The 27,180-nt window shown below is 40.6% G+C and overlaps 1 protein-coding gene and 1 non-coding gene across 6 annotated transcripts in view; both read left to right on the top strand.

Moving 5' to 3' along the window:
- Nucleotides 1-27,180, top strand: part of LOC142875587 (E3 ubiquitin-protein ligase MARCHF8) — a 151,687-nt gene that overhangs the window by 98,886 nt on the left and 25,621 nt on the right. For 4 of the 5 annotated variants that reach the window (XM_076010286.1, XM_076010288.1, XM_076010284.1 and 1 more), the window contains one exon: nt 14,003-14,053. In XM_076010286.1, coding sequence (XP_075866401.1) covers nt 14,003-14,053 — 51 coding nt within the window. Of the gene's footprint in view, nt 1-9,076; nt 11,100-14,002; nt 14,054-27,180 lie in introns of those variants that run through there. The other variant, XM_076010287.1, reaches the window with a different exon arrangement.
- Nucleotides 206-312, top strand: LOC142875748 (U6 spliceosomal RNA). The gene has a single exon (XR_012923043.1). It is a non-coding gene; the product is annotated as a U6 spliceosomal RNA (small nuclear RNA).

The following is a 27,180-nucleotide window of genomic DNA, read 5'->3' as shown; positions in this document are numbered from 1 at the left end:
AAACTGTTTTTTTTACTTCACAGGTTCTTGAGGTTCTGTTTTTCTTTAAATATTTTTTTCTCTTTCCTGTTTCAATTTAATACTTTCTCTTGTTCTATCAAGTTCTTGGCTCTTTTCTTCTCTCATCTCCTCTCTGCTATTGAGTTCATTTTGTTTCAAGAGTGTTTGTCATTGCTCATTTGAGTATTTTAAAAATAACTGCTTGGTGCTCGCTTTGGCAGCACATATATTAAAACTGGAACGATACAGAGAAGATTAGCAGGGCCCCTATGCAAGGATGACATGCAGATTCGTGAAGCGTTCCATATTTTTGACACATAGGTACTACAGTAATAGGGTATTGGGCAGGTGGGAGGGGGGCGGGTATATACATACATAATGAGTGAGATGTGTACCATTTGGGGGATGGTCATGCTGGAAACTCAGACTTGTGGGGGGAGGGAGGAAAGGGCATTTATTAAAACCTTAAAATTTGTACCCCCATAATATGCCGGAAAAAAAAAAAACAACTGCTTGAAGTCTTTGCCAGATAATTCCGACATCTGTATTGTCTTGTTATTAGTGTCATCTTGTTGATGGTGTCTGATCCTTAATTCTTAATCTGTTTATATCTATATATTTAAACTGTTTTTCTTACAGGCAGCATGTGGTTATATGTTGCTTTAGTATTTAATCTGAAAACCTCTGCCTTTTAATTAGTGTGTTGAAACCATACACACACCATCCACCCACTCACCCATAATACATATATGTACACATGTATATGTATATATAAACTTTTCTATGTTGAGATAATTGTATATTTATATACAGTTGTAGGAAATGATACAAAAAGATTCTGGGTACCCTTTACCTACTGTTGCCCATTGGTAACATCTTGGAAAGTTACAGTCCAATATGACAGCCAGGGCTGGTCAAGAGGTAGTGAGTTATCTCGATTGTTCACACTATCACAACAATACAGTTCATTTCCATCACCACAGGGATCTCTCAGTTACTCTTGTGGAGCCACATCCAATTCCCTCCTGCTGCTACTCCCTTCTTAACCACTGGCAGCCACTAATCTGTTCTTGTTTTCTATAGTTTTGTTAGTTAAATAATGTTATATGTGTGGAATCATATAATATGTTTTTACATAGGCAGTCATGTCATTTGCAAAAAGAGAGTTTTATGTCTTTCATTCTGATACATATGCCTTTTATTTCCTTTATTTTTCTTATTGTGATGGTTAGAACTTTCTGCACTATCGTGAATAAGAATTAGTGGAAAACGTTTAACTACTTCGGTACGGCGCTCACCGGCCACAAAACTTGGCCCACAGCCGGCACTCATAGTCTGCACTGTGCATTGACGACGAATCTGTTTTGCTCTTGTGTGATGAGGAAAGCTTTAAAGCACTGAAAGCTTATTTTACTTTACAGGCAGCTTTAGGAAAATAATTATAATAACTCCTACTAAGGACTTGTTAAAAGGTCACAGATTCATAGTAACTTATTAGCTAAATGTACACACTGCAACTGCAGAGATAAAAGCTGTAAAAGTAAAAGCTTTTGGCTGTCAACTATAGTTGACACTCGTACTGAAGTGGTTAACAAACTATGGGTCTTGCTGTGTTGCCTGGGCTGGTCTTTAAATCCTGGCCTTCAGCAGTCCTCCTTCCTTAGCCTCCTGAGTAGCTGGAATTATAGACATGAGCCATTGCTCCTGGCCTGTCTTCATTTTTGAAGGTAGTTTTGCTGAATATGATTATCTTAGTTGACATTTTTTTTTTCCGTTTAGTTCTTTATTTTCTCCCACTGTCTCTGGCCTCTGTGGTTTCTGGGGAGAAGTCAGCTGTTAATCTTTTTGGGGTGCCCTTTATACATAATGAGTCATTTCTGTCCTGCTGCTTTCAGTATTTTCAGCTTGTTAATTTGACGTGTCTGGATGTGGATTCCTTTGCTTTTATCTACTGCAATTTTATTCAACTTCTTGGATGTGTAATGTTTCAAAGTTTAAAAGTTTTTAACCATTTTTATTTTGATTATTTTTCTTTCTCTTTTCTTCATGGTACTTCCAGTATATATTATTATATGTTGGAGCACTTAATCAAAAACCACATTTCTCCAAATGCCTGTTTCTTTTTTTACCTTTTACCCTCTGTTCTTCAGATTTGCATAATCTCCGATGGTACATCTTCTTACATATTCTTTCTACTGCCAGCTCAATCTTCTGTGAGTGTCCATAGTGAATTTTTCATTTCAATTATTGTACTTTTCACTCCTACATTTTCCATGTTCATTTTTTATATTTTCTATCATTTTATTGCTGTTTTCTAATTAATAAGACTTTGTCATCATATTTTCATATGCTTTTTAAGTATAACTTCACTTATAGTACTATGAACATATTTATAGTGGCTACTTTGAAGCCTTTGTGCGCTAAGTCTAATATCTGGGCCTTCTTTTTTTTTTGTAGTTTTTATTTTTATTTATTTATTTAAAATTTCAGAATATAACAGGGGTACAAAGTTTTGGCTACATAATTCGCTTTTGTACAATTTGAGATATGAGTCAAAGTTATGAGCATGTCCATCACCTAGTGTACATAGTACCTGTTAGGTATGAATTTACCCATCCCTTTTTCCCCCTTCCACTTGTTTAGTTTACATTAAGTTTTACTTCCATGTGTGCATGTAAGTATTGATTGATTAGTTCTGATTTAGTATTGAGTACATGTGACATTAGTTTTCCCATTCTTGCTATATTACCCTTACAATACTGGTATTCAGTTCCATCCAGGATGTTACAAAAAGTATTAGTTCACCATTTTTTATGGTTGAGTAGTAGTACTCCATGAACATTTTATTATTCCATTCATGTATTCATGGGCACTTAAATTCTTGTCATGTTTTTGCAATTATAAATTTTGCTACTATGAACATTCCAGTACAAGTTTCTTTTATATAGTGTCTTTTCTTGCTTTCAGTAAATGCCCAGTAGTGAGATTGATGGATTAAATGGGTCTAATTTTAGTTCTTTGAGGTATCTCCACATTATTTCCATAGAGGTTGTACTAGTTTGCAGTCCCACCAACAGTGTATAAATATTCCTCTCTCTCTTCACATCCACACTAGTATCTGTTGTTTTGGGACTTTTTCATAAAAGCCATTCTCACTGGAGTTAGGTGATATCTCATTGTGGTTTTGATTTGCATATCCCTGATGATTAGAGACGTTGAGCAGTTTTTCATACGTTCATTGGCCTTTAGTCTAGCTTCTTTTGAAGAGTTCCTTTTCTTGCCTTTTGCTCACTTTTTAATGGGGTTGTTTGATGTTTTCTTGCTGATTTGCTTGAGTTCTATATAGATTCTAGTTATCAGTCCTTTATCAGATTTATAGCCTGCAAATATTTTCTCCCATTCTGGAGATTGTCTATTTGCTCTAATGATTGTTTCCTTGGCTGTGCAGAAGCTTTTTAAATTGATTAGGTCCCATTTATTTATTTTTGTTGTTGTTCTGATTGCCTTTGGGGACTTCTTCATACATTATTTGCCTAGGCTTATATCTAGAAGAGTGTTAGGAATGAAACACTTTAAGTCTGTTACCCATGGTGAATTAATTTTAGTGAGAGGTGAGAGTTGTACGTCCTGTTTCAGTCTTCTACGTGTGTATATCCATTTTTTTTTGGCACCTAAGAATTTGTATTTGTATTTATTTATTTTTATTTTGGCATATTATGGGAGTACAGATTTTAAGGTTTCATTAAATGCCCATTCCGCCCACAAGTCTGAGTTTCCAGCATGACCATCCCTATCTGGGCCTTCTTAAGGGCACTTTCTGTTACCTGCCACTTTTTCCTATGTGTGGATCAAACAGTCCTATTTCTCTGCATGCGTTGTAATTATTTTGTTCAAAACTAAACATTTTACATAACAGTTACTAGCAACTCTGAATTTTCATTCTTTCATCCCTGCATCTCCTGGATTTGTTTGTTTGTTTGTTTGTTTGTTTATTTGTTTAATGACTTGGCTTTACTATAGCAGTGAAGTGTGTTCACAATGTTGTAGCCTCTGATGTTGCTTCTCAGGGAGTACATCTTGGACATGCCTACTCTCAAGCTGGGGTGACCATTTTTAGCAGTGCTCTTTTTGACTGTCTCTTTTCCCTGACCTGTTTTCTGTCTCTGTTGGTATCACATCCAACTTTTGGTGTCTGCTAAATGCTGGCTGAGCTGATTGCTCTGTTCTTTTTCACAGTTCCTTGGGGCATAACATGCGGATCCCAATAAATTTGGAACCTTTTGCAGTGGTGGTCTTTGAGGCTAGGGTTTGAAGTTTCTTCTGCCCTCAGGAGTTCTCTTCTTAGCTGTCTTTCTCTCTGGTGTTGCACACTTTGGCTTGGTTTGCAGTTCAGCTTGTTGCTCTTCATTACTTACTGTTAAAATGCCATTGTTTTTGACAACACCTTTAGGCTTGAACTTCTGCATGCAGACAGTCCCTGATTTATAGTGGTTCGGCTTATGATTTTTCAGTGTTACAGTGGTGCAAAAGCAACATGTGTTCAGTAGAAACTGTACTTCAAGTACCCATATAACCATTCTGCTTTTCTCTTCCAGTAAAGTATTTAATAAGTTACATGAAATAATAAATACTTTATTATAAAATGGGCTTTGTGTTAGATCATTTTGTCCAATGGTAGGCAAATGTAAATGTTCTGAGCATATTTAAGGTAAGCTAGGCTAAGCTGTAATGTTTGGTATGTTAGTTCTATTAAGTGCATTTTCAACTTAAAATATTTTAAACTTATGATGGGTTTATTGGGATGTAACCCCATCATAAGCTAAGGAATATCTATACAGTTTTTACTTGAAAGAATGACAGTCAAACTCTAGTTATTCTGAAATGGGCAGAATTTTTCTCAGAAATGAATTTTTCACTTTGAGGAAAGCAAATAATAAGCTTTATTGCCAATGATCAAATTTGAGATTTCTAAGCAAAAATTAGACTTTTAGAAATTTATATCACTCACTTTGAGCTTGGCTACTTTTCATTAATTAAAGACCTTTCTGATGAGATTGATAACTGTATTGAGTACGATTTTTTTTGATAGTGCGTAAGGAAATGTGTTGACAATTGGAAGATTTATGTAAATGAATGAGCCAGTAATTTCTACATTGCCAAGGTGTCACATCAAATCATGAATGGTTAAGAGATCAATTAAAAGTATAAGATGGGCCAATTGATTTTGAATGTGACAGTACTAAAAGCACATTAATATCATTTCAGAGTCCACATTGCAGCTAATCACTTGCTGAGTTTTTGTGTAGTACAAAGAATAATATCCACAATTCTTTGAAATAGTTATTAAAATATACCTCCTTTTTAAACTATGTAACTGTATAAAGCCAGAATTTTTAAAATTTATTTCAATCAAAGTGTTGGGGAGGAAAAAGCTTGGTTCTGTTCTCCTAGGTTCATGGCTGGTGGCCTGTTAATCAAACTGGCAAAAGACAGATAAACAGGAGAAAAACTGTTTATTCATATACATACAGGAGGTCACAAAGAAGTTGCTTGCTTAAATGGTTAGAGACCTACATACATAGGGGAAAAGGAGGAGAGAGAAAAGGCTTTTATGGTAAGAACATGGGCTTCTTTAGGAAAGACAAACAGGTTTCTAGGAGAACAAATTGAAAATAAGAAGCCTTGTGAAGTGCCAGTGAGGAGGTTGGCCAAAGTTGTTGGCCCTAGTCCATCTTCCCCAGTGGTTTGCACCTGGTGGTGGGGAGCTCTGGACAGACCCATAGAATGAGCTGTGGCAGCCAGGCGTCACCTCCTTGGTGTCCTTGTTGGAGCCATTCTGAGGCAGTCACGTGTCCCGGTGTGCCTTTCTCATGCCGCTTAGGGAATCCTGGTTCTGGACTGAGATTCTCCACAGGTTTCCCTCTCTTGGGCAGCTTTGCCACCTGTCTTAGTGGCAAAGAATTGGACTTTGCTAGTTACCCCTGATCCCTCCCACATTCTTATTTTTTCTTTTTGAAATCTAAATCAAGTTTGCAGTTTATTTAATAACATCACATCAATGCTAATTTCCTAGTGTGTTCCATTTTTATTGCTGCTATAACAAATTACTGCAAACTCGGCATAAAACACAAATGCATCATCTCATAGTTCCGTAGGTCAGACATCCAGGCACAGTGTGGCTCAACTGGTTCCTCTGCGTAGAGTCTTAAAGGCTGACATCAAGGTGTGGGCAGGGTTCCTTTTTGGACGTTCTGCAGCTGAATCTGCTTCTGCTTGAATTTGGGTTGCTGGCAGGATTCAGTTCCATGCTGGCTGTTTGAGGTGGTGGTGTTGGTGGTTCTCCGCTTATAGAGGCTGCCAGCATTCCTATGCTAATGGCCTCCTTTGTCTTCAAAGTCAGCAATGGCAGGTCAAGTCCTACCACACCCCAGCTCTCCCACCTTCTTTTCTCCCTCCCACATTTTTAGAGCCTCTAATGGAAAAATGCCTTCCCATCTCCTCCAGGCTCTTGGAATGTGCAGGAGCTAGTGTTTCTGAGGCTGGTGAGGGCAGGAGGCTGGAGGAGGGGACTTAGCTTCCAAAGTTCTGTGTCTGTGATCTTGATTATTCAGGTTCTATTCCTCTTTCCTTACACTTAAGATGAGGGTAACTTAGGTCCTGGGTGGGTTGGTAACCACCTGAAGCAGCAGCAAGTCAACTGTCCCTGGGAGATAAGAGATATGACCTCCAGGCCTTGCTCCCCCACTAACCCACTATGTGGCTCTTGTCCAGTCCCCCCCTCTCTCTGGGTTCCAGTTTTCCCTCTGTCCAGTGAGAGGAGGGGACTTCATGGTCTCAAAGGATCCTGCCAACACTGACCTTCCAGAACTCCGTGACTTTGCTGACACTCTGCATGGACACTTCTGCTTCCTATGTTTCTTCTCTCTGATCTCTGGGGGAGACTGCTTGTGCCTTAGGGAATTCTCTTTTTAACATGCTGACTTCTTCCAACTTGTGGGCAGAAGGGCAGCGTATATAGAGGCTTTCCAGATGCATTGATGGCTCTAGAAGCTAGGTTCCTTTGGGCTTTTGGTAAAGATATTTGTCTCCTCCCTGACCTCCCCTGTGTGTGCACTTATGTGTGTGTTGGGGTGGGAGTAAGGCACAGCGAATGGTTGGTAGCTGGGCAGTGTTTTCCCCTAAGACTGGTTTTCCTGGGTATGAGAACCCTTAGAGGGAAGCCCAAGATCTTGGGTCCTATCGATTGGGACCTCCTGGGAAAACATCCAGCTACTATTGGCACTTGATCCAATAAAAACATGCCTAAGAGCAAAGCTTCAGGAGGCTTAAGATGTGGTGTATGGGAGCCCTTCAGCAAGTGCATGAAGTACCCTGGACCCCTTCTTTCCGTATACTTATCAAAGGACAGTGGAAAAGCAAGAGGCATGTGCGTATCCCATCCTGCCTCATACTGGGCTCCTTTGATTGATAACTCTACGGGGCATTCTGGGGATAATCTTTGTGACCCCCTGAGGAAGGTACCTGCATCCGTAAAGTCAAGTCAGGGAAGTCTCTGTGTGGAGAGTTCTCTGGGTCATTGGCCAGAGCCCAAAGGAACATCTGGTATAGGGACCAGCCAGGTTCAGCCCTGGTGGTGAAGTTGCCATCCTTGGGGAAGGTGCACAGTCTTTTAGCCAGGCCCACTGGGGCTCCTCCAGAGGCTGGCTCACCTACCACCACAGTTGAAGCCTGGCAGGAATTACATTGGGAGCAGCAGGAGTCAGCCCCACTTTCCCCCAGGGATACCAGCCTTGAACTCTGACTTGGAGGGACTATGGGGTGAAGGGACAGGCCTGCTTTATTTAGTACAGCAGGAGTCCTTGCTAGGGACTGTGAACAGTTCACCTATCTCCTCTTGCTTAATCTTTCCAACGATCACTTAAAGTAGGCACCTTTTGTTCTGAGGATTTCAGATGAAGACACAAAGCCATGTCAAGAGTAGTGAATGGTAGATTTGGACGGAGGTTTCCCTAGTCTCCATTTCTTTCTTTATTTTCTGGTGTGCTTGTTCACTCAGCAAATGTTCCTTGTGTCCCAGCTCTGGTCCAGGCACTATGCTGCGTCCCTGGGGCAACAGTGGGAGACCAAACAGAGATGGCCCCTGCTCTTAGGGGTTTAGGGGTTGGGCAGTGATAACCTGGAGAGATATATCTAAATGGTGGGTGAAGGGAGTAGGTAGGGCCTTGTGAGCTCAGCTTAGCAGCCTTAGGACATCAGGGAAAGCACTCTGGAGGAAGGGCTATCTAGGCATTTATATTGAGAAGCCACAAGTAAGATGAATCCAGACCTTGACAAGTGCTAGCAAGGAGACAGAAAAGTCTCAAGTGTGCCTGTGGCTGCAAATCCAGGTGCTACACAGATCAGCTGAGGTGCCCTCAGTGCTTTGGTCCTAGTGGTCCCTAGCTCCTAGCCTCTGGCTTGGGCTGGTGAGTGGTGCACCTGTACTGCCGGTGCTCAGGAAGTGAGTCCCTTGTGAATGCCAGCCAGGTGGACCCAGACAGGGAATTGTCAGACTCTGCCTGGACTTCTAGTGGGAAGGCCATGGAGCTTCTGCCATTGCCTAGAACACTAGGGAGGGCATCACCAAATGACAAGGAGGATCTTGGCTCTGCCACTACCTTGAACGTCTTCCTATGTGGAGCACAGGGAGGGAAGGAAAGCCCTCCTGCAATGGAACCTGGGACATGGCTTCTTTTCTCCCTCCAGGACAGTGGGTCACTTCTTAGCACCTGGCCCATTTGGCTTAGGCAGCTTTTGCTCTGAAGCTGTCAGGGGCTTGGGAATGTTCATCATCCAGTGAGGCTGTGAAGCAGTTTTGCAGTCCTTTCTGAAAACCTTCCTAGAAATTGAGTCTGTTATCAGTTGTCCAGAAATGGCTAGATTTCTGGACAACTGATAATTGTTAAATTTCCCTATACATTTGCTTTCAGTTGCTACTTGGAAGGGCCATTTCCCAAGGGGCCAACAGTGCATATCTTAGGGAAGCTTATTATCTCCCTGTTCTGCTTTTTCTACAGTGACTGTGTGCTGCTTTTTTTTTTTTTTTTTTTTTTTGAGACAGAGTCTCGCTTTCTTGCCTAGGCTAGAGTGAGTGCCGTGGTGTCAGCCTAGCTCACAGCAACCTCAAACTCCTGGGCTCAAGCGATCCTCCTGCCTCAGCCTCCTGAGTAGCTAGGACTACAGGCATGCGCCACCATGCCCGGCTGATTTTTATATTATATATATTAGTTGGCCAATTAATTTCTTTCTATTTTTATGGTAGAGATGGGGTCTCGCTCAGGCTGGTTTTGAACTCCTGACCTTGAGCAATCCGCCCGCCTCGGCCTCCCAGAGTGCTAGGATTACAGGCGTGAGCCACCGCGCCCGGCCCTGTGTGCTGCTTTTGTAACAAGGAAAAATGATAGATAAAAGAAGTGATAATGGTTGTCATAGACCTGTGGTTTGTTGTAATGATTTCCCTATTGTGCCAGGTTTAATTTGCCAATTTTTCCATATTACAAACATCACTGAGCAGGAATAATTGGCCAAAATAGAATCAGAAGTGAAAAAAGGTGGGGGAGAGACACATGTTTTTTAATAAGTTGACCAAAGAGCTGAAGGACGCAGGAAGGAGTGAAACCACTTTCCATGGTGCTTCAGTGGGCCAGTCCTTGGAAAACAGAGACTTCAGAGCCATTTGTCAGGGGACGTGATGTGTGCTATGCTCAAAGGATGGTGGTACACAAGTGGGTGTATCTGGGCACAGTGCCAGCCCTGGCCAACTTGACTTTCTGGGCTGGACAACAAACATTGATATTTGGGTTCTCTTTATTAGAAAGAAAAAAAGGAAACCAAAAACAAAAATAAAAAAGAAAGCTTGTGATGTTTGTTTTTGAGGTAGGAGTGGCCTTTCCTTCTTCTTGGCCATAAAACTCCCTTGGAGAGGGGGATTATGATAGGGTTACTCTAGGTCTCTTTCCTGGGAGTAAACCCTTGAAGAAGGAATTTATAGCAGCCTCAGTTTGCCAGAAGTTTCTGCTTTTAGTCAGATAAGGAAAGGATGGGGAGACCTTCTTTCTGCAAATATTGAATCTCATATGTCTTCAGCTTAAAATAATCTTTATATCAACTCTGGAAGTCTGAGTGGGTCTCCACAAATGCAGCATATCAAAAGAGATTGACTACATAGGCAGATACAAGAATCCAGCTGTCTTCTATTAATTAGATGTTAATGAACTTTACAAAAATGTAAAACAGTATCACTCTGCTCACTTATTTTTATGTTTGGGAAAACAGTTATCTTTCATAGAAATGTTATTTATATTAACTGGGTTTATTATTGTTTGTGCTAAATGAATTGATGCTTATATCTAATTTATAATAGACATATTAGGGGTCCTTAATAATTTTTTATAATGTAAAGGGGTCCTGAGACCAAAAGTTTCAGATTTCTGGTATATATCTTTCTTCCTTATGGTCCTGGGGTTAGCTGCTGTACTTCCTGGTATTACATCTATTTTCTAGGCTGGATGAAGGAGGACAAATTTCACAGAAATGGGTAACGGCTATATCAGGGAAGCAAAATGTTTTCCCAGAAAACCTCTAGTTAGTGTCTTTACAAAGAACTTTTGTACATATTTTTCCTTAATTGCAAAGTGATGTGGGAAAGAGAACTTTTAGCTGGGGCCCTTGCTGTTCAGAACAAAGTCAGGGTTCTGTAGGGGCATGGATGTAGGGGCATGGATGTTGAGTAGAAAGTTAGCACTGTTTCTTGCCCATAGATTTTTATTTTGTTTTTTGTTTTTTTAATGACTGGTCCTGGTTAGAGTTTAAGGGAAACACCCACATGAAGTTCTGTTGTTTGATTCTTTTATACAAAATCCCCAAAACTTGCTTAGGCATCTCACCTTATTGTCTGCATGATAATTCTTGGCTTCTTCTTTCCAGGGCGTGTTTGTTCTATGTGGATTCTGCCTTATGTACGTACCCCCAGGGTACTTTCTACTGGAGCCACACATGGACTTGCAAAAAAACATCACTGACAGGACTGATTAAATTGTGAAATGCCACTTATTCTTTAAGTGAGATTCTTTTTATTTTTGTGATTTTGTAACTTCCTACAATTAACAAAACTTTGCTGCCTCACACCCTCAGACTCAGTTCTTTCCCAATCTATATATCAGTCTGTTTCCTGATTGATTTATTTGTATTAACCCAGTTGTGTGTTCAGTGCCATGTTTTACACAGGAATGTACTTTTAAAATAGTCATGATTTGCTTTTTATAAAATGGGTCATAAACCAGGCATGCCTATAGCCCCAGCTACTCAGGAGTCTGAGGCTTGAGCCCAGGCGTTAGAGACTGATACAGTGGTGGCTGTGAATAGCCATTATACTCTAGCCTGGGCAACAGATTGAGACTCTGTCTCTTAAAAAAAAAAAATGTCATGAGTCATAGCCTTTATGGATTATTCTGGTCCCAGATTTGGAATGAAACTTGCACTTCAAATTGTGGTCTGGGGACCAGCCAGGGGTATGGGAGTCACCTGGAAGCTTATTCATCCACAATACATTCTTGACTAGTGAATGAAACTTAAATGGTTTGTAGATTGCTTGTTATAGGGACAGAGGGTCTCCATTTCTAAGGAGTGAATGTGTGAATGACATGACTCAGTGAAATTCCTAATTAAAATTGGTCTTTTAGAAACATTATTTTGGTGACATACCCTTGACACCTTGAGCATGTTTTATAATTTTGTTCTTTTCTTGTGTAACTAACTCATTGACTGGCTTAAGACCAAGAAACAGTCCAAACACTTGAGGCCAAACACTTAGTAGCAGTGTCTGTATCGTATTACTCTCAAGAAACCTGTACTTCTATTTCCATTTAGACTTATGAAAAAAGGGAAGAATATAATAAAAATGATCAAAGAATTGCACAAACACATTACTGTGAAGATAAAGAAGGCAACATTGCCAACACAGAATTGCTGGCTGGCGGGCAGCCCACTGCTGAGAGATCTGGAAATGTTTCTTCATCAGCATTTTAGGGATACTGAGTGTTCACAAACTGAGTGTACAAAAGTGAAGGCAATCTGTAATTTGGTGAGTTGAGGGGAAGGAAAAGTTCAGACTCTGTTGATAGCTAGCTTCCTTTAAGGAAAGGCTTGATGGAATTAGCTCTTCTTTAAAGGAGTTTTCAAGCAATCCACTAGCCCTTTTGTACTTCTGATTGACCAAGGGATTTTTACCTGCTAATTACACCTCAGCTTTCACCATGGTTAGGGCACGACTTGCAAACTGAAGACAGATCATTTTAAAGATACAAGTAAGATCTTCTCTTCCTTTGGTAAAGTGTTATGGTTTTTTTTGTTTGTTTTTTGTGGGGGTTTTTGGCTTTTGTTTGTTTGTTTTTTGTTTTTTACTTATTTGGGTTTAGGGAAAAAAATGAATGGATTCAGGAGAAGTTACTTTCTTTTTTTTTTTTTTGAGACAGAGTCTCGCTTTGTTGCCCAGGCTAGAGTGAGTGCCGTGGCGTCAGCCTAGCTCACAGCAACCTCAAACTCCTGGGCTCGAGTGATCCTTCTGCCTCAGCCTCCCGGGTAGCTGGGACTACAGGCATGCGCCACCATGCCCGGCTAATTTTATATATATATATCAGTTGGCCAATTAATTTCTTTCTATTTATAGTAGAGACAGGGTCTCGCTCTTGCTCAGGCTGGTTTCGAACTCCTGACCTTGAGCAATCCGCCCGCCTCGGCCTCCCAAGAGCTAGGATTACAGGCATGAGCCACAGCGCCCGGCCTTACTTTCTTATTTTTAAAAATCAGGTTTATGTTTGGACTGTTCACTTTAAAAAAAATAGTCAAAGTGTAGAAGATTATTGTTTTTGTTTGCTAAGGCTGTCATAACAAAGTACCACACACCAGATGACTTAAAGAACAGAAATTTCTCACAGTCTGGAGGCTGACAGTCTGAGATCAAGGTGCCACTAGGGCTGGTTTCTCTTTGGCTTGTAGGTGGCAGTCATCTACCTCCGTGTTCATGTTATCTTCCATCTATGTGTGTCTGTGTCCTATTCTTCTCTTCTTATAAGGACACCAGTCATTGGGACTATGGGATTTAGGGTCTAGCCCGATGACCTCATTTAAACTCAGTTACCTCTTTAAAGACCCTGTCTCTAAATATAATCACATTCTGAGGTACTGGGGGTTAGGACTTCAACATGTGAATTTTTATGGGGGTGAGGGGGACACACAGTTTAGCCCATAACAATTTTGTATCAGGAAGGTCAACTTAAAGGCAGAAAGACCAGGTAGGACGTTATTCAAGAATTCCAGATGAGAAGTGAGGAGAAGCTAAACTACAGCATTGACAATGAAAATGGAAATGAGATTTGAGATTGAGAAACATTAAGGAGGAAGAATTTGATACAAGACTTTGTGATTGAATGTGAAGGTGCAGAGAGGGAGGAGGCTAGCTTCACTCCAAGATTTCTTTGCTCCAGGAGGAGAAACTAGCTTTAGGGAGAAAATGTGAACTGTATGATGTCCTGTTGAATCTGAGCACTGTGTTAGCCAAACAACTCAGATGGGGTCAGCTGTGCCGCTTTCTTCTTCCCTATCCTACAGTGAACATGGACCCCATCACATACAACTGAACATAGAGGTTCTCACCTCTGAACTTCAATCCTAGATGTGTCTTAAGACATTTATCACCATCTTATTTTGACAGTTAATTCCAAACTCTTGTTTTTTTCCTGATAACTTGTTAAATTCCTTTAGGACAGGGACTATCGTTTTATTCATTTTTCCCAGTTCTCTAGTATCTACTACCTGGCTGCACACATGTAGTATGTAGTAGTTTGTGCTTAGCAAATTCTAGTTCAGGGAATCATTTTTCAGTAGGATTGTTATGATCATTTACTTTTTCTTTGCATATTTTAATCAAAGCTTGACACTTAACACCTGTTTGGCTTTCTTGCAGCATGAGAAGACTTTGGGACATTCCATGAGTTATTCAAGCAACATTTCTAAGGTACAGTTATTTATTACCCTGGGGTTTTTATATTTTTATACCTGTTTATGTTTATACTCTTTTTTTTTTAAAGACATAAAGTTCTTGTTAAATTTCTGTAATCTGCTCTGGGACCATACAAGATGTATAGCAGTTATTTTTTTCTAGTAAGGCAGTTTTGAGTGTGTGTTGGAGGAAGTGACTTACAGGAGAAAGCGTCATTCCCCCCTCTCCCCTGTAAATCATATACTTTATGGGAGAAAAAATCTCAGTCACCAGAGTCTGTCATTTCAATTAGGATCATATTTGACTACAAGTACCAAAAAGCCAATTATAGTGACTTAAATAATTATTGATTTATATGGTTCCGATGACAAGGTGTCTGGAGGTAGGTGGTCCAGGGCTGAGTTACTCACAGATGTTGCCAGGGACCTAAGCTCTCTTTATTCTTTGAGCCACCTTCCTTCTACTTGGCATATTGTCTTATGGTGACAGCTGGACCTTCGGGCATGTTGGCTATGGCTGCCCAGCTGCCTGACTTCTGCTTACATCTCACTGTCCAGAGCTGGATCACAGGCCGCCTTTAGCTAGAAGGCAGCTAAGGAAAGGAGGCTTGAAGGGGTGAATCAGCCATCTGACAGCATCTGCCACACCTGTGGTGTGGTCACCTTAGCCTACCAGGAGCACATTGGCTGTGATCCAGAAGCCATCAGAGTGTCTCACATGCAGTGAGCTTACTCCCAGGCAGTGTTCCTCTTTCAGCCCAGACATGAACTCTGGCCAGTGCGTTGGCCATACAAATATGGGCATGCAGTTTCCTTGCAGGTGTGGGCTTTCTTCCCATGTCTGTGGCCAGACATGACACAGATCCTGACGGGAAGATTTGAACAAGTGACAAAACCTATCTTGTTATTTCAGGCCTCCTGGATACTCTGAAGTAAAGTTACATTATATGTCATTTTAGGTTACTGACTACACAGATGGTTTCATTCAGGTCACCTTACTTGTTTAAACTAAAAGTAAAATCTAGCAAATCCTCTAAGACATTAGTTGGTCTCTTCTTAGACATATTTGGAATTGAGTCATCTCATTCTTCCATTTAACACATTGCCACACTAGAAAAAATTTTTTTCCTTGGGGCCCCAGTGTTTTATTACTAATGTAGAATAAAAACTTATAAAACAAAATGATCCTTTCTAATTTAATGAAAAATTTGTTCTTTTTTATTTTCTGTGCATGAGTTATATGCAATTAAATTGTCGATAGTAACAATAAGAACATCAACAAGTAAGATTGTCAAGAACCAATTGCAGGGTTTTCCCTAGGGGGCCAACCATCACATATCATTATGCTGCAGCATGGCAGGATGAGTTGCCTACACACCATATGGCTCGCAAGGTAAAGAGATGTGTGAATTACATATGCTTCATGAGGCCCCGGGCTCAAAACTAGTGTGAGTTAAAACAACTCACATAGCAGTTAATGTGCTAATTTTGTGTGAAAAGAAAAATACGAATGCCTTTCTCTAGATGCTTTTTTGTGTGCAACCTCCATTTCTTTTCTTTTGCTTTAGCCAAGAATGCTGGAGCTTTAGAATTGTGCAATGGTGTATAATTACTGTTTGGATAAAGTGTGCAGTTTTGCCGTACCACCTTTCAAAGGACGTGGTCAGCTTTTAAGCATCAGGAAAAGTGAGAAGGTGCAGATGCAGATGACCTGTTTGGTTAAGTTGAATTAAGTGTGTTAAAAACACACAGTATTACTTAATGCCCTGCCGTGGTGGCTAAGGGCAGTTCTGAAGGAGGGTATCATCCTGTGCCTTAAATACATATCTGTTTGTTTTTGGCTTTTAGTAACATTTTATTTGAAGGAAAGTTTCTTCCTATAGTTAAAAAAATGTTTGGAAAACATTAGCTTAAAATATCTAGAGGAAAAGTTATGGACTTCGCTTGGGGCATGGGTATTCTGAGTTGCTTTGTGAGAGTTTTGCAGTTACATGGGCCATTGTTTACTAGCTATGTGACTTTGTGGAATGACACTTCTCTGAGCTTCAATTTCCTGATGAGTAAAATTAGGGTAATAATACAACCTTCAGGGTTATTGTGAGTCTTAGGGTTAATGTTTGCTAGAACCATACAGGGCAGCTTCCTTATTACACTTAGCTAACAAATATGACTGGTGTCAAACTTTGTCAAATCCTGGTGGTCTTAGGTTAATTGGGCTACAGGGGACAGTCCTTACTAGTAGCTATATTATTTATTGCTGATCAGGGGAAGAACTGTATACTTTTTTCTTTCTTCTTACACACATTTTTATTGTATGCTCTTTGTGTGTGGCCACTTACTGTCTCCGGTGAGTTTCTAGACACTTATTGGCCTCATAGGAGAATCTCAGAAGTGGAGCGTGCCCTTAAAACCTCTCATGCTCAGAGAACTTCCCCAAGAACCCATCAGCATGAAATTTTGTTGTAAAGTGCTAAGAAAGTTATCAAGCTATGTGAAGGTGTTAAGAATGAACCAGTTCATTGAGACTAGCCAGTTCATTGGGACTGGGGAGAGTGGGAAGAGATCCCTGGGGAAGATAACTGTTGCTGAGAGTACAGTTTCCTATTGCAGTATTTATCAAATGAACCTGCTGTTTGAGGACACTGTTAGGCAATGACATGTAAAACCGTATCTTCAGTGTAGCAGCCATATTTAAGTAGATGCTTCATACCCTTGAGATAAAAGGTACAAAGAAAGGAGGTCGGAACATGGACGTGTTTTATGCTACCCGAAGTCCCGTTGTTTCTGTCAGGAGACATTTTCTGTGTACTTTTAGCTCCAGCTGGATTCAGCACATCAGTCAGTCACCTTCAGGCTGCTTTGTGCTTTATCTCTTGCTGGCATGAAGTTAGAGATTGACAAGAGGTGAAAATAAACCTTTAATCTGCCTCATAGTATCCCATCTAGATTTTATTACACAGTAATTGAGTTTCAGTGTTTATTGGAAGCTCTCATATTTCATATTGACTTCAGAAACCAGGCTTCACTTTCAAAGAAGGAAGCAGATAGATTAGCCAGGATATACAATAGGCTGCTAGGTCTGCAGTGGCTTGCCTGTCTTTAAAATGGGCAGCTGCAGTCGATACTCTTAGAAAGTTAATAAAAGAAGTATATTGGGACTGGGCACAGTGGCTCACACCTGTAATCCTAGAGCTCTGGGAGGCCAAGGTGGGAGGATCGCTTGAGGTCAGGAGTTTGAGACTAAGCCTGAGCAAGAGCAACACCCCATCTCTACTAAAAATAGAAAAAATTAGCCAGGCACAGTGGCCTGTGCCTGTACGCCCAGCTACTCAGGAAGCTGAGGCAGGAGGGTCACTTCAACCCAGAAATTGGAGGTTGCTGTGAGCTATGATGATGCAGCTGTGCTCTACTCAGGGTGACAGAGCAAGACTCCGCCTCATAAAAAACCAACAACAACAAAAAAAAGAAATTGAGATATTTAAGCAATTCTATTGGCAAAGTCTTTACCCAGTTCTTACTTTGTCTTAATACAATGATGTTAATGGATATCATTTGTTGAGCCTCTCTTACAGGGGCAGGATTTCATGAAATCTGTCACTCCTTGTCAGTGGTGCATCCGAACCACCTAAGTGGTCCCCAGTCACCTTTTCCTGTTTTATTTTCAACATAACACTTATAACTGCCTGGGTTTTTTACTGAATTTTTTTCTGTTGCCTCTTTACCCCACATGAAGCCCCATGAGCTTAGAGCCATGTCTTGTTACCCCTAAAACTCTGCAGAGCCAAGGATACAGTATAGCCCTGGAGGTTTTCAGCACCTAAGGAGTGAATGTTTCGGTGGTGATGTGCTGGAGGCTTGATACCCAGCCCATTGTCCCTTCCTCTTCATCACCACCACCTCCCAAGCCCAGTCCTCCTCAACTCCTGCAGTAGCTTCCCAAGAATCTGCCTACTTTCTGGCAACCTCCCATATCATCCTCCACACAGCAGCCAGTAAATGGAATCCTAATGCTTCTCCTTTCAAGTCTTTAGTGCATCTCATTGCACTACCTTGACCTGTCAGATTTAAAGTGATCTGGCCTTGGTCACTTGGATCCTCATCTAGTGCAGTGTCCCCTTGGTCATCATGATGTAGGTACAGTGACCACCTTGATGACTCAAGAAAGCTAACTTCCTGCCTGCTTGCACACCTTTGCATATGCTGTTCTAACTGGGAGGCCTCCCCCTCCCACCCTTTGTTTACATGAATGCTAACTCCTGATTCTTGCTGCTTCTTCAGGTCTTAGCTTCATTAGAGGGGCTTTCCCTTGACACCCTTTCCTTAATAAGCTAAATTACATCACTCATTTTGGTTTTGTGTTCTTTTTATTTTTAGCAACTATCACAGTTTATAATGATATTGTAGCAATGTGTAGAGAATCTTATATTTTCAGAAGTAGCAGAATTGCCCCTCTGGGAAAAGACTTGTTTTGTTGATTGAATGCCTGGAAAAGCTGTTGAGTAGTTTGAACCCTACAGGGAACATGCTCATGGAAAGATGGGCATTGGAATGCAGCCCCTGTGCAGTCCTGCCCCGATCTTCACCTTGGTGAGGGGTCCTTGATCTTGTGGGCCAGCAGTGCTGTCCTGGAGCTGTGTGACCAAGATCCCCAACCCATACCTGACCCTCACCCCATGTGCTTCCAGTGCTGCTGTTTGCTTAATCATTTTCTAAAGAAGCAACTCAAAATTTTGTATCATTGTATAATATATGAAATCACATGTTTGGTTAATTTTCTTTTTTCCGTTTAAAAAAATTGATACATATTTGTACATATTGATGGGGTACACATGATATTTTGTTACATGCATAAACTGTAATGATCATCAAGTCAGGGTAACTTGGGCTGTCCATTACCTCAAGTATTTATCATTTCTATGTGTTGGGAATATTTCAAGGCCTCTCTTCTAGTTATTTCGAAATGTATAATACAGTGTTGTTAATTGTACCTTATGCTACTCTGTTATCAAACATTACAACTATTTCTTCTATCTAACTATGTTTGCACCCATTCACCGACCTCTCTTTACTCCCTCTGCTACCTTCTCAGCCTCTTCCTCCATGAGATCAACTTTTTTAGCTCCCACGTATGGATGGAGAGCATGCGATATTTGTCTTTCTGTGCCTGGTTATTTTACTTAACATGATGACCTCCAGTTCCATTGCGTTGCTGCAAATGAGATGATTACATTATTTTTTATGGATGAATAGTGTTCTAGTGTGTGTGTGTGTGTGTGTGTGTGTGTGTGTGTGTGTGTGTGTGTGTGTATCACATTTTCTTTGTCCATTAGTCCATTGGTGGACACTTAGGTTGATTCCATACCTTTGCCATTTTGAATACTGCTGCAATAAACATGGAAGTGCAGGTATCCTTTTTATGCAGGTATCCTTTTCGTTTCCTTGGATAAATACTCAGTAGTGGGATTGCTGGATCATATGGTAGTTCTATTTTTAGTTTTTTGAGGAATTTCCATACTGTTTTGCACAGTGGCTGTACTAATTTACATTCTTATCAACAGTGTATAAGAGTTGCCTTTTCTATGCAACCTCTCTAGCATCTGTTATTTTTTGTCTTTTTTATAATAGCCATTCAAACTGGGGTAAGATGATATTTCATAATGATTTTGATTTCCATTTCCCTGATGATTAGTAATGTTGAGTATTTTTTCTTATAGCCATTGGCTATTTGTATGTCTTTTTAAAAAATTTTTTTTTTTATTTCGGTACATTATGGGGGTACAGATTTTAAGGTTTCAAAAAATGCCCTTTCCCTCCCTCCCCCCACAAGTCTGAGTCTCCAGCATGACCATCCCACAGATGGTACACATATAATTCATTATGTATGTATATACCCACCCCCCACCCCCCTCCCACCTGCCCAATACTCTGTTACTGTAGTACCTATGTGTCCACTTAGGTGCTCCTCAGTTAATAACAGTTTCCTGGTGAGTATATGTGGTGCTTGTTTTTCCATTCTTGGGATACTTCACTTAGTAGTATGGGTTCCACCTCTACCCAGGAAAATATAAGATGTGCTATATCACTGTTGTTTCTTAGAGCTGAATAGTACTCCATGGTATACATATACCACATTTTATTAATCCATTCTTGGATTGATGGACACTTGGGCTGTTTCCACAGCCTTGCGATTATGAATTGTGCTGCTATAAACATTCGAGTGCAGGTGTCTTTTTTGTAGAGTGTCATTGGATCTTTTGGGTAGATGCCCAGCAATGGGGTTGCTGGATCAAATGGTAGATTCATTTGTATCGCTTTAAGGTATCTCCATATTGCTTTCCACAGAGGTTCAACTAGTTTACAGTTCCACCAGCAGTGTAGGAGTGTTCCTCTCTCTCTGCATCCATGCCAGCATTTGTTATTTGGAGACTTTTTGATAAAGGCCATTCTCACTGGAGTTAAGTGATATCTCATTGTGGTTTTGATTTGCATTTCCCTGATGATTAGAGATGTTGAGCATTTTTTCATATGTTTGTTGCCCGTTCTTCTGTCTTCTTTAGAAAAGTTTCTGTTCAAGTCCTTTGCCCACTTTTTAATAGGGTTATTTGATTTTTTCTTCCTGATTTTCGTGAGTTCTAAGTATATACTAGTTATCAGCCCCTTATCGGATGCGTAGGATGCAAAAATTTTCTCCCATTCTGTAGGTTGTCTTCTTATTTTCATGACTGTTTCTTTAGCTGTGCAGAAGCTTTTTAGTTTGATCATGTCCCATTTATTTTTCTTGCTGCTGTGATTGCCTTTGGGGACTTCTTCATAAACTCTTTGCCTAGGCCTATATCTAGGAGAGTGTTTCCACATTTTCCTCTAGAATTCTAATAGTGTCATATCTTAAGTTTAAGTCTATTATCCAGCGTGAGTAATTTTTATGAGAGGTGAAAGGTGTGGGTCCTGCTTTAGCCTTCTACAAGTGGCTATCCAGTTTTCCCAACACTATTAATTGAAAAGGGATTCTTTTCCCCAGCGTATGTTTTTGCCTGCTTTGTCAAAGATTAGATGGCTATATGAGGATGGTTTTATATCAGGATTCTCAGATCTGTTCCATTGGTCAATATTCCTATTTTTGTGCCAATACCATATTGATTTAATTACTACAGCTTTGTAGTATAGTTTGATATCTGGCATATTAATACCTTCCATTTTGTTTTTGTTGCCTAGAATTGCTCTTGATATTTGGGGTCTTCTTTGGTTCCATACGAATCGTAAAATTATTTTTTCTATACCTGTGAAGAATGCTGATGGGATTTTAATAGGTATTGCATTGAATCTGTAGATCAGTTTGGGTAGTATAGACACTTTAATGATGTTGAGTCTGCCGATTCACGAGCATGGAATGGATTTCCATTTGTTTACATCCTCTGCTATTTCCTTCCTTAGTGTTTCATAGTTCTCCCTGTAGAGGTCTTTTACCTCCTTGGTTAAATATATTCCTAGGTACTTTAATTTCTTTGTTGCTATTGTGAAGGGAATTGAGTCTTTAATTTGGTTTTTAATTAGATTGTTGTTGGCGTATATGAATGCCTCTGATTTCTGTGTATTGATTTTGTATTGTGAGACTTTACTAAATTCATTTATGAGTTACAGGAGTTTCTTGCTTGAATCTCTGGGGTTTTCTAAATGTAATATCATATCATCAGGAAACAGTGAAAGTTTGATCTCTTCTGCCCGTATTTGGATGCCTTTAATTCCATTTTCCTGTCTGATTGCTGTAGCCAGGACTTCCAGCACTATGTTGAATAGAAGTGGAGATAGTGGGCAGCCTTGTCTAGTTCCAGTTCTAAGTGGGAATGCTTTCAGTTTTTCCCCATTCAGTATGATGTTGGCTATGGGTCTGTCATATATGGCTTGTATCGTTTTTAGGTATGTTCCTTCTATGCCTATTTTATTAAGTGTTCGTATCATGAAAGGGTGTTGAATTTTGTCAAAAGCTTTTTCTGCATCTATTGAAAGAATCATGTGGTCTTTGTTTTTGCTTCTGTTTGTGTGGTGAATTGCATCTATAGACTTATGTATGCTGAACCATCCTGCATCCCTGGGATGAAGCCCACTTGGTTGTGATAGATTATTTTTTTGATAAGTGTCTGGATTCGGTTAGCTAAGATTTTGTTGAAACTTTTTGCATCTATATTCATTAGGGATATTGGTCTGTAGTTTTCTTTTTTTGTTGGATTCTTTCCTGGTTTTGGTATCAGAGTAATATTCGCTTCATAAAAGGTGTCAGGGAGGTTTCCATTCTTCTCAATGTTGTGGAATAGTTTCTGCAAGATAGGTACTAGTTCTTCTTTGTACGTGTGGTAAAATTCGGGTGTGAAACCATCTTTACCGGGACTTTTCTTTTTAGGGAGATTTTTAATTGCTGTTTCTATTTCAGCTGTTGAGATTGGTCTGTTCAGGGAATCTATTTCTTCCTGGTTGAGCCTAGGGAGGCTCTGTGTTTCTAGAAATTTGTCCATTTCCTCAACATTTTCCAGTTTGTGTGCATTAAGATTTTTGTAGTATTCATAAATTATATCTTGTATCTCTTTGGCATCAGTTGTGATATCTCCTTTTTTGTTCCTGATGGAGCTTATAGGAGATTTCTCTCTTCTGCTTTTCGTTAGCTTAGCCAGTGGCATGTCAATTTTGTTTATTTTTTATTTTTTGTTTTATCAATATCCTGAATAACTTCCCTGTTTTCAATTTTGTTTAGTTCTGATTTGATCTTGTTGATTTCAATTCTTCTGCTGGGTTTGGGGTTGGTCTGTTCTTCTTTTTCCAGCTCTTTGAGTCATTTCAATAGATTGTTTATTTGTGATCTTTTTGACTTTTGCTTATAGGCATTTATAGAGATAAACTTTCCTCTCAGAACTGCTTTAGCTGTGTCCCGAGGATTTGATAACTTGTCTCTCCATTGTTGTTTTCTTCATAGAATTTTTTAATTTCCATCTTGATTTCTTCATTTATGAAGTAATCATTTATTAGGAGGTTGTTTAATTTCCACGTTTTTGTGTAGAAATGTGAGTTTCTGTTAGGGTTGATTTCTACTTTTATTCCACTGTGATCTGAGAAGATACATGGTATGATTTCTATTTTTTTAAATTTCTTGAGGTTTACTTTGTGTCCTAGGATATGATCAGTCTTAGAGAATGTCCCGTGAGCTGATGAGAAGAACGTATATTCAGTGGATTTGGGGTAGAATGTTCTGTAAATGTCAGTCAGACCCAATTGTTCTAGAGTTATTTTTAAGTCCATTCTTTCTTTATTAATTTTCTGTTTGGAGGATCTGTCTTGTGCCGTCAGTGGGGTGTTGAAATGTCCGGTGATTATGGAGTTGCTATTAATCCATTTGCTTAGCTCCAGTAAGGTTTGCTTTATGAATCTGGGTGCACCTAAGTTGGGTGCATATATATTTAAAATTGTTATCTCTTCTTGTTGAAGTGTGCCCTTCACCATTATATAATGACCCTCTTTGTCTTTCATTACTTTTGTTGCTTTAAAAACTAAATCATCTGAAATTAGAACTGCCATGCCAGCCTTCTTTTGGCTTCCACTTGCTTGGAATACTGATCTCCACCCTTTTATGTTTAGTGTATATGCGTCCTTGCAGGTTAGATGTGTTTCCTGAAGACAGCATATACTTGGCCTGTATTTTCTTATCTATTCAGCCAGCCTATGTCTCTTGAGTGGAGAGTTTAAGCCATTCACATTTATTGAGAGAACTGATAGGTAAGGTAGATTATTGTTCATTCTGTTGGGTTGGATGTTGTTGCTTTGATTTCTCTCTTGAGCCCTTGTAATATCTGGCCTTTAATCTTTGGGTTTCGGTTGTTTTTATATTCGTGAGTTTTTATTATGATGTTCCGTGCGTAATACTGTTTTCAGTACTTCTTGTAGGGCTGGTCTTGTCTTGGTGAATTCTCTGAGACTTTGCTTGTCTGAGAATGTCTTTATTTGTCCTTCATGTATGAAGCTTAGTTTTGCAGGGAATAAGATTCTAGGCTGGGCATTGTTTTGTTTCAGAAGAGTGAGAATTGGGCCCCAGTTTCTCCTTGCTTGTAAAGTCTCATTAGAGAAGTCTGGAGTTGTTCGAATTGGCTTTCCCTTGTATGTTACTTGCTTCTTTTGTCTTACAGCTCTTAGAAGGGCCTCTTTAGATGTTATTTTTGTCAGTCTGATGACTGTATGTCGTGACATCTTTCTGTTTGCATTGAATCTCTTAGGGGTCCTCTGAGCTTCTTGAACTTGTATATCGAGATTTTTAGCAATGCATGGGAAATTTTCCTCCATTATATCTTCAAATAACTTGTCCAGCCCTTAAGTGTTGTCTTCTTCCCCTTCTGGGAACCCTATGACCAGGAAATCCTATTAACCCTATGATCAAGAAATCCTATTAGGTTTCTTCACATAATCCCACACCTCTTGTAGGCTTTGCTCTTTTCTCTTGTTTCTCTGCTCTATCTCTGTGACTGTTTTATTTAGTTGGAGGGTGTTATCTTCAATCTCTGAGATTCTTTCTTCTGTTTGATCTACCCTGTTCTTATGACTTTCCACTGTATTTTGTAGTTCCCTGAATTGATTCTTCAATTCCAGGTATTTGGTTAAACTTTTCTTCATTGCATCGATTTCTTTAGTGAACTTTTGTTCCAGGTCCTGGAGGCTTTTTGTGGTTTCTTTGTGTTGGTTATTGAGTTGTTCTTGTAGGTCGGTGAGTTTTTTTATGATCCATATTCAGAATTCGTCTTCTGTCATTTTGGTTGCCTGATTTTGGTTGGTGTCTGTTTCTAAGGGGCTGGTGCTTCTCTTTGGGGGTGTGTTTTCCGTTTGGTTCTTCATATTTCCAGAGTTCCTTCACTGATTTCTTCCCATGTCGATCAGTTGTTGTTTCTTTCCTTTAGGTTTTTGTTTGGGTATTGACATGCCTTGCTTAGTTTCTGAGCCGTCAGGTGGTGTCTATGGGTGAGATTCGACTACTCCCTGTATAATGAGTCAGTAGATGCGGTGAAAAGTTTGTGCAGGATGCCCTCCCTGTCAGTAGGAGGCGCTTGCTTGGCGGGACAGGCTACGCTGTTGTTTTTGTGTCCTGTTATCAGCTCTTGTTCCTATAGAGAGGCACTCTAGTGCCTCAGGTGGTCGGTGGGGCCCAGGGACTTCCAGGTGTGTTTTCTCCCCCTCAGTGAGGGCTCTTCTAGGAAGAGTCTGGGCGGAGCTGGGTTGGGTAATCCTGCCCTCAGGCACCACCAACGTCCTTAGCAGGGGTCAAAGTTCTGTTCTCTGCTTCCAGAAAAAGCTGTCAGGGAGAGAGTCTGCCTGTGGGGGTGGGGCTGTCTGAGACCCGCAGTCTGGGGCAGGCCTGGCTTCTTTCCACTGTCCCCAACTCCGTGGCTACTCCTGGGCATCTGCCAGCAGGCCAGACCTCATGTCATCAGGCCTCCCTTGCTTGTGATGCCGGCCAGGAGGTTCCCTGCACAGAAACGCCTCTTGGGCTGGTCGCAGGGGGGCCTCTCTTTGGGAGTAGGGTTGCCCTCTAATATGCTGATCTGTCCCTGAAGGCACACACACCTCAGTAGGCTGTTCATGTATATCCCTTCTGTGCCCCGGGCAATGCGAAACCTCAGTGCACGGGATGTGCTCTGCAGGTCTGACCTCTGGGTCCCAGAGTTCAAACTATATCCCGACCAGGGAGAGGAGTGCTAGTCCCAATTGGCGCACGGGGAGCCCAAGCCTGGTCCATGTCTCTCATTCTCATGGTCTGCCCCGTTCTCCTGGATCACTGTGCCAGCAGCACCTGGGAAAGCTGGCAGGTAGGGAGCTCACAGTCTGAGTTCCCCTCAGTCAGCTGTAGGTTCCCAAAAGGGAAGGTCCCCTTCCCTGGAGGTGCCTCCGGCTTGTGGCTGTATTGTCTCTCTGGGCAGCCGCAGGTAGGGTCAGGGGAGGGGAGAAGGAGGCAATATGGCGTCTTCCGCGTGGCTAGGGTCTGTGCACACGGTGGTGCCCCGAGGGAGTTGGAGCCTGGTGCCGGGTCCGCTACTGGCTTATCGCTCGCTAGTGGCTGCCGTCTCTGGGCTGGTGTCCACAGGTCTCTCCACCCACTGGGGAGCCCACCAGCAGACCCAGATGCAGGGAGTGGAAACTTGGCCAATCAGCCTACACTTCCCACTGGTTTCCTGGCTGCTCTGGAGGTCTCTGCTTCCAGTTCTCCTCTGCAACCTCCTCCCATGGAGTCTCCCGTGGTCTCAGGTACCCCTCCTTCTGACCCTCGTCTGCTGTATGCTCGTCTTCTTGCTTCTTCTAATTTCTGCTAGAATCTGTCTTTTCTGCAGAGACACTCTGTCTGGCAGTGTTACTCGTCCACCATCTTCGAAGGAAAATCCTGTATGTCTTTTTTTTGAGAAATGTTTATTCATATCCTTTTATCCTTTGCCCAGTTTTTAATGGGATTATTGTTTGTTTTTTTACTGTTAAGTTGTTTGAGTTCCTTGTGTATTCTGGATATTTAGTCACTTATTAGATGAGTAGTTTTCAGATATTTTCTCCCATTGAACAGGTTACTGTTCGCTCTGTTGATTGTTTCCTATGCTGTGCAGAAGCTTTTTAGTGTAATATCGTCCCTTTTTTCTAGTTTTGTTTTGTTGTCTGTGCTTTTGAGGTCTTAGCCATAAATTTTTGTCTAATGTCGCCAAATTTATTCTTTATGTTTCCTTCCAGTAGTTTTGGGTATTACATTTAAGTCCAGTAGTTTTGGGTATCACATCTGGATATCACATATCCTTTTCCCAATATGTGTTATTGGTGCTTTTGTCAAAAATCAGTTGGTTGTGAATATGTGGATTCATTTCTCAGTTCTCTATTCTTTCCTGTGGTGTATGTGTCTGTTTTTATACCAATACAATGCTGTTTTGGTTATGATAACATTGTAATATATTTTGAAGTCAGGTAATGTGATGCTTCAGCTTTGTTCTTCTTACTCAGGGTTGCTTTGGCTATTTTGGGCTCTTTTTTGGTTCCATATGAATTTTAGGATTTTTTTTTTTAATTTGTGAAAAATGACTTTGGTACTTTGATAGAGATTGCATTTGTCTCTGTATATTGCTTTAGGCAGTTTGGTCATTT

This window comes from Microcebus murinus, chromosome 14 (assembly GCF_040939455.1).
Source record: "Microcebus murinus isolate Inina chromosome 14, M.murinus_Inina_mat1.0, whole genome shotgun sequence".
NCBI classification, from domain to species: Eukaryota; Metazoa; Chordata; class Mammalia; order Primates; family Cheirogaleidae; genus Microcebus; species Microcebus murinus.
The sequence above is the reverse complement of the archived record's forward strand: the minus strand, read 5'-3'. Positions and strand labels throughout refer to the sequence as shown.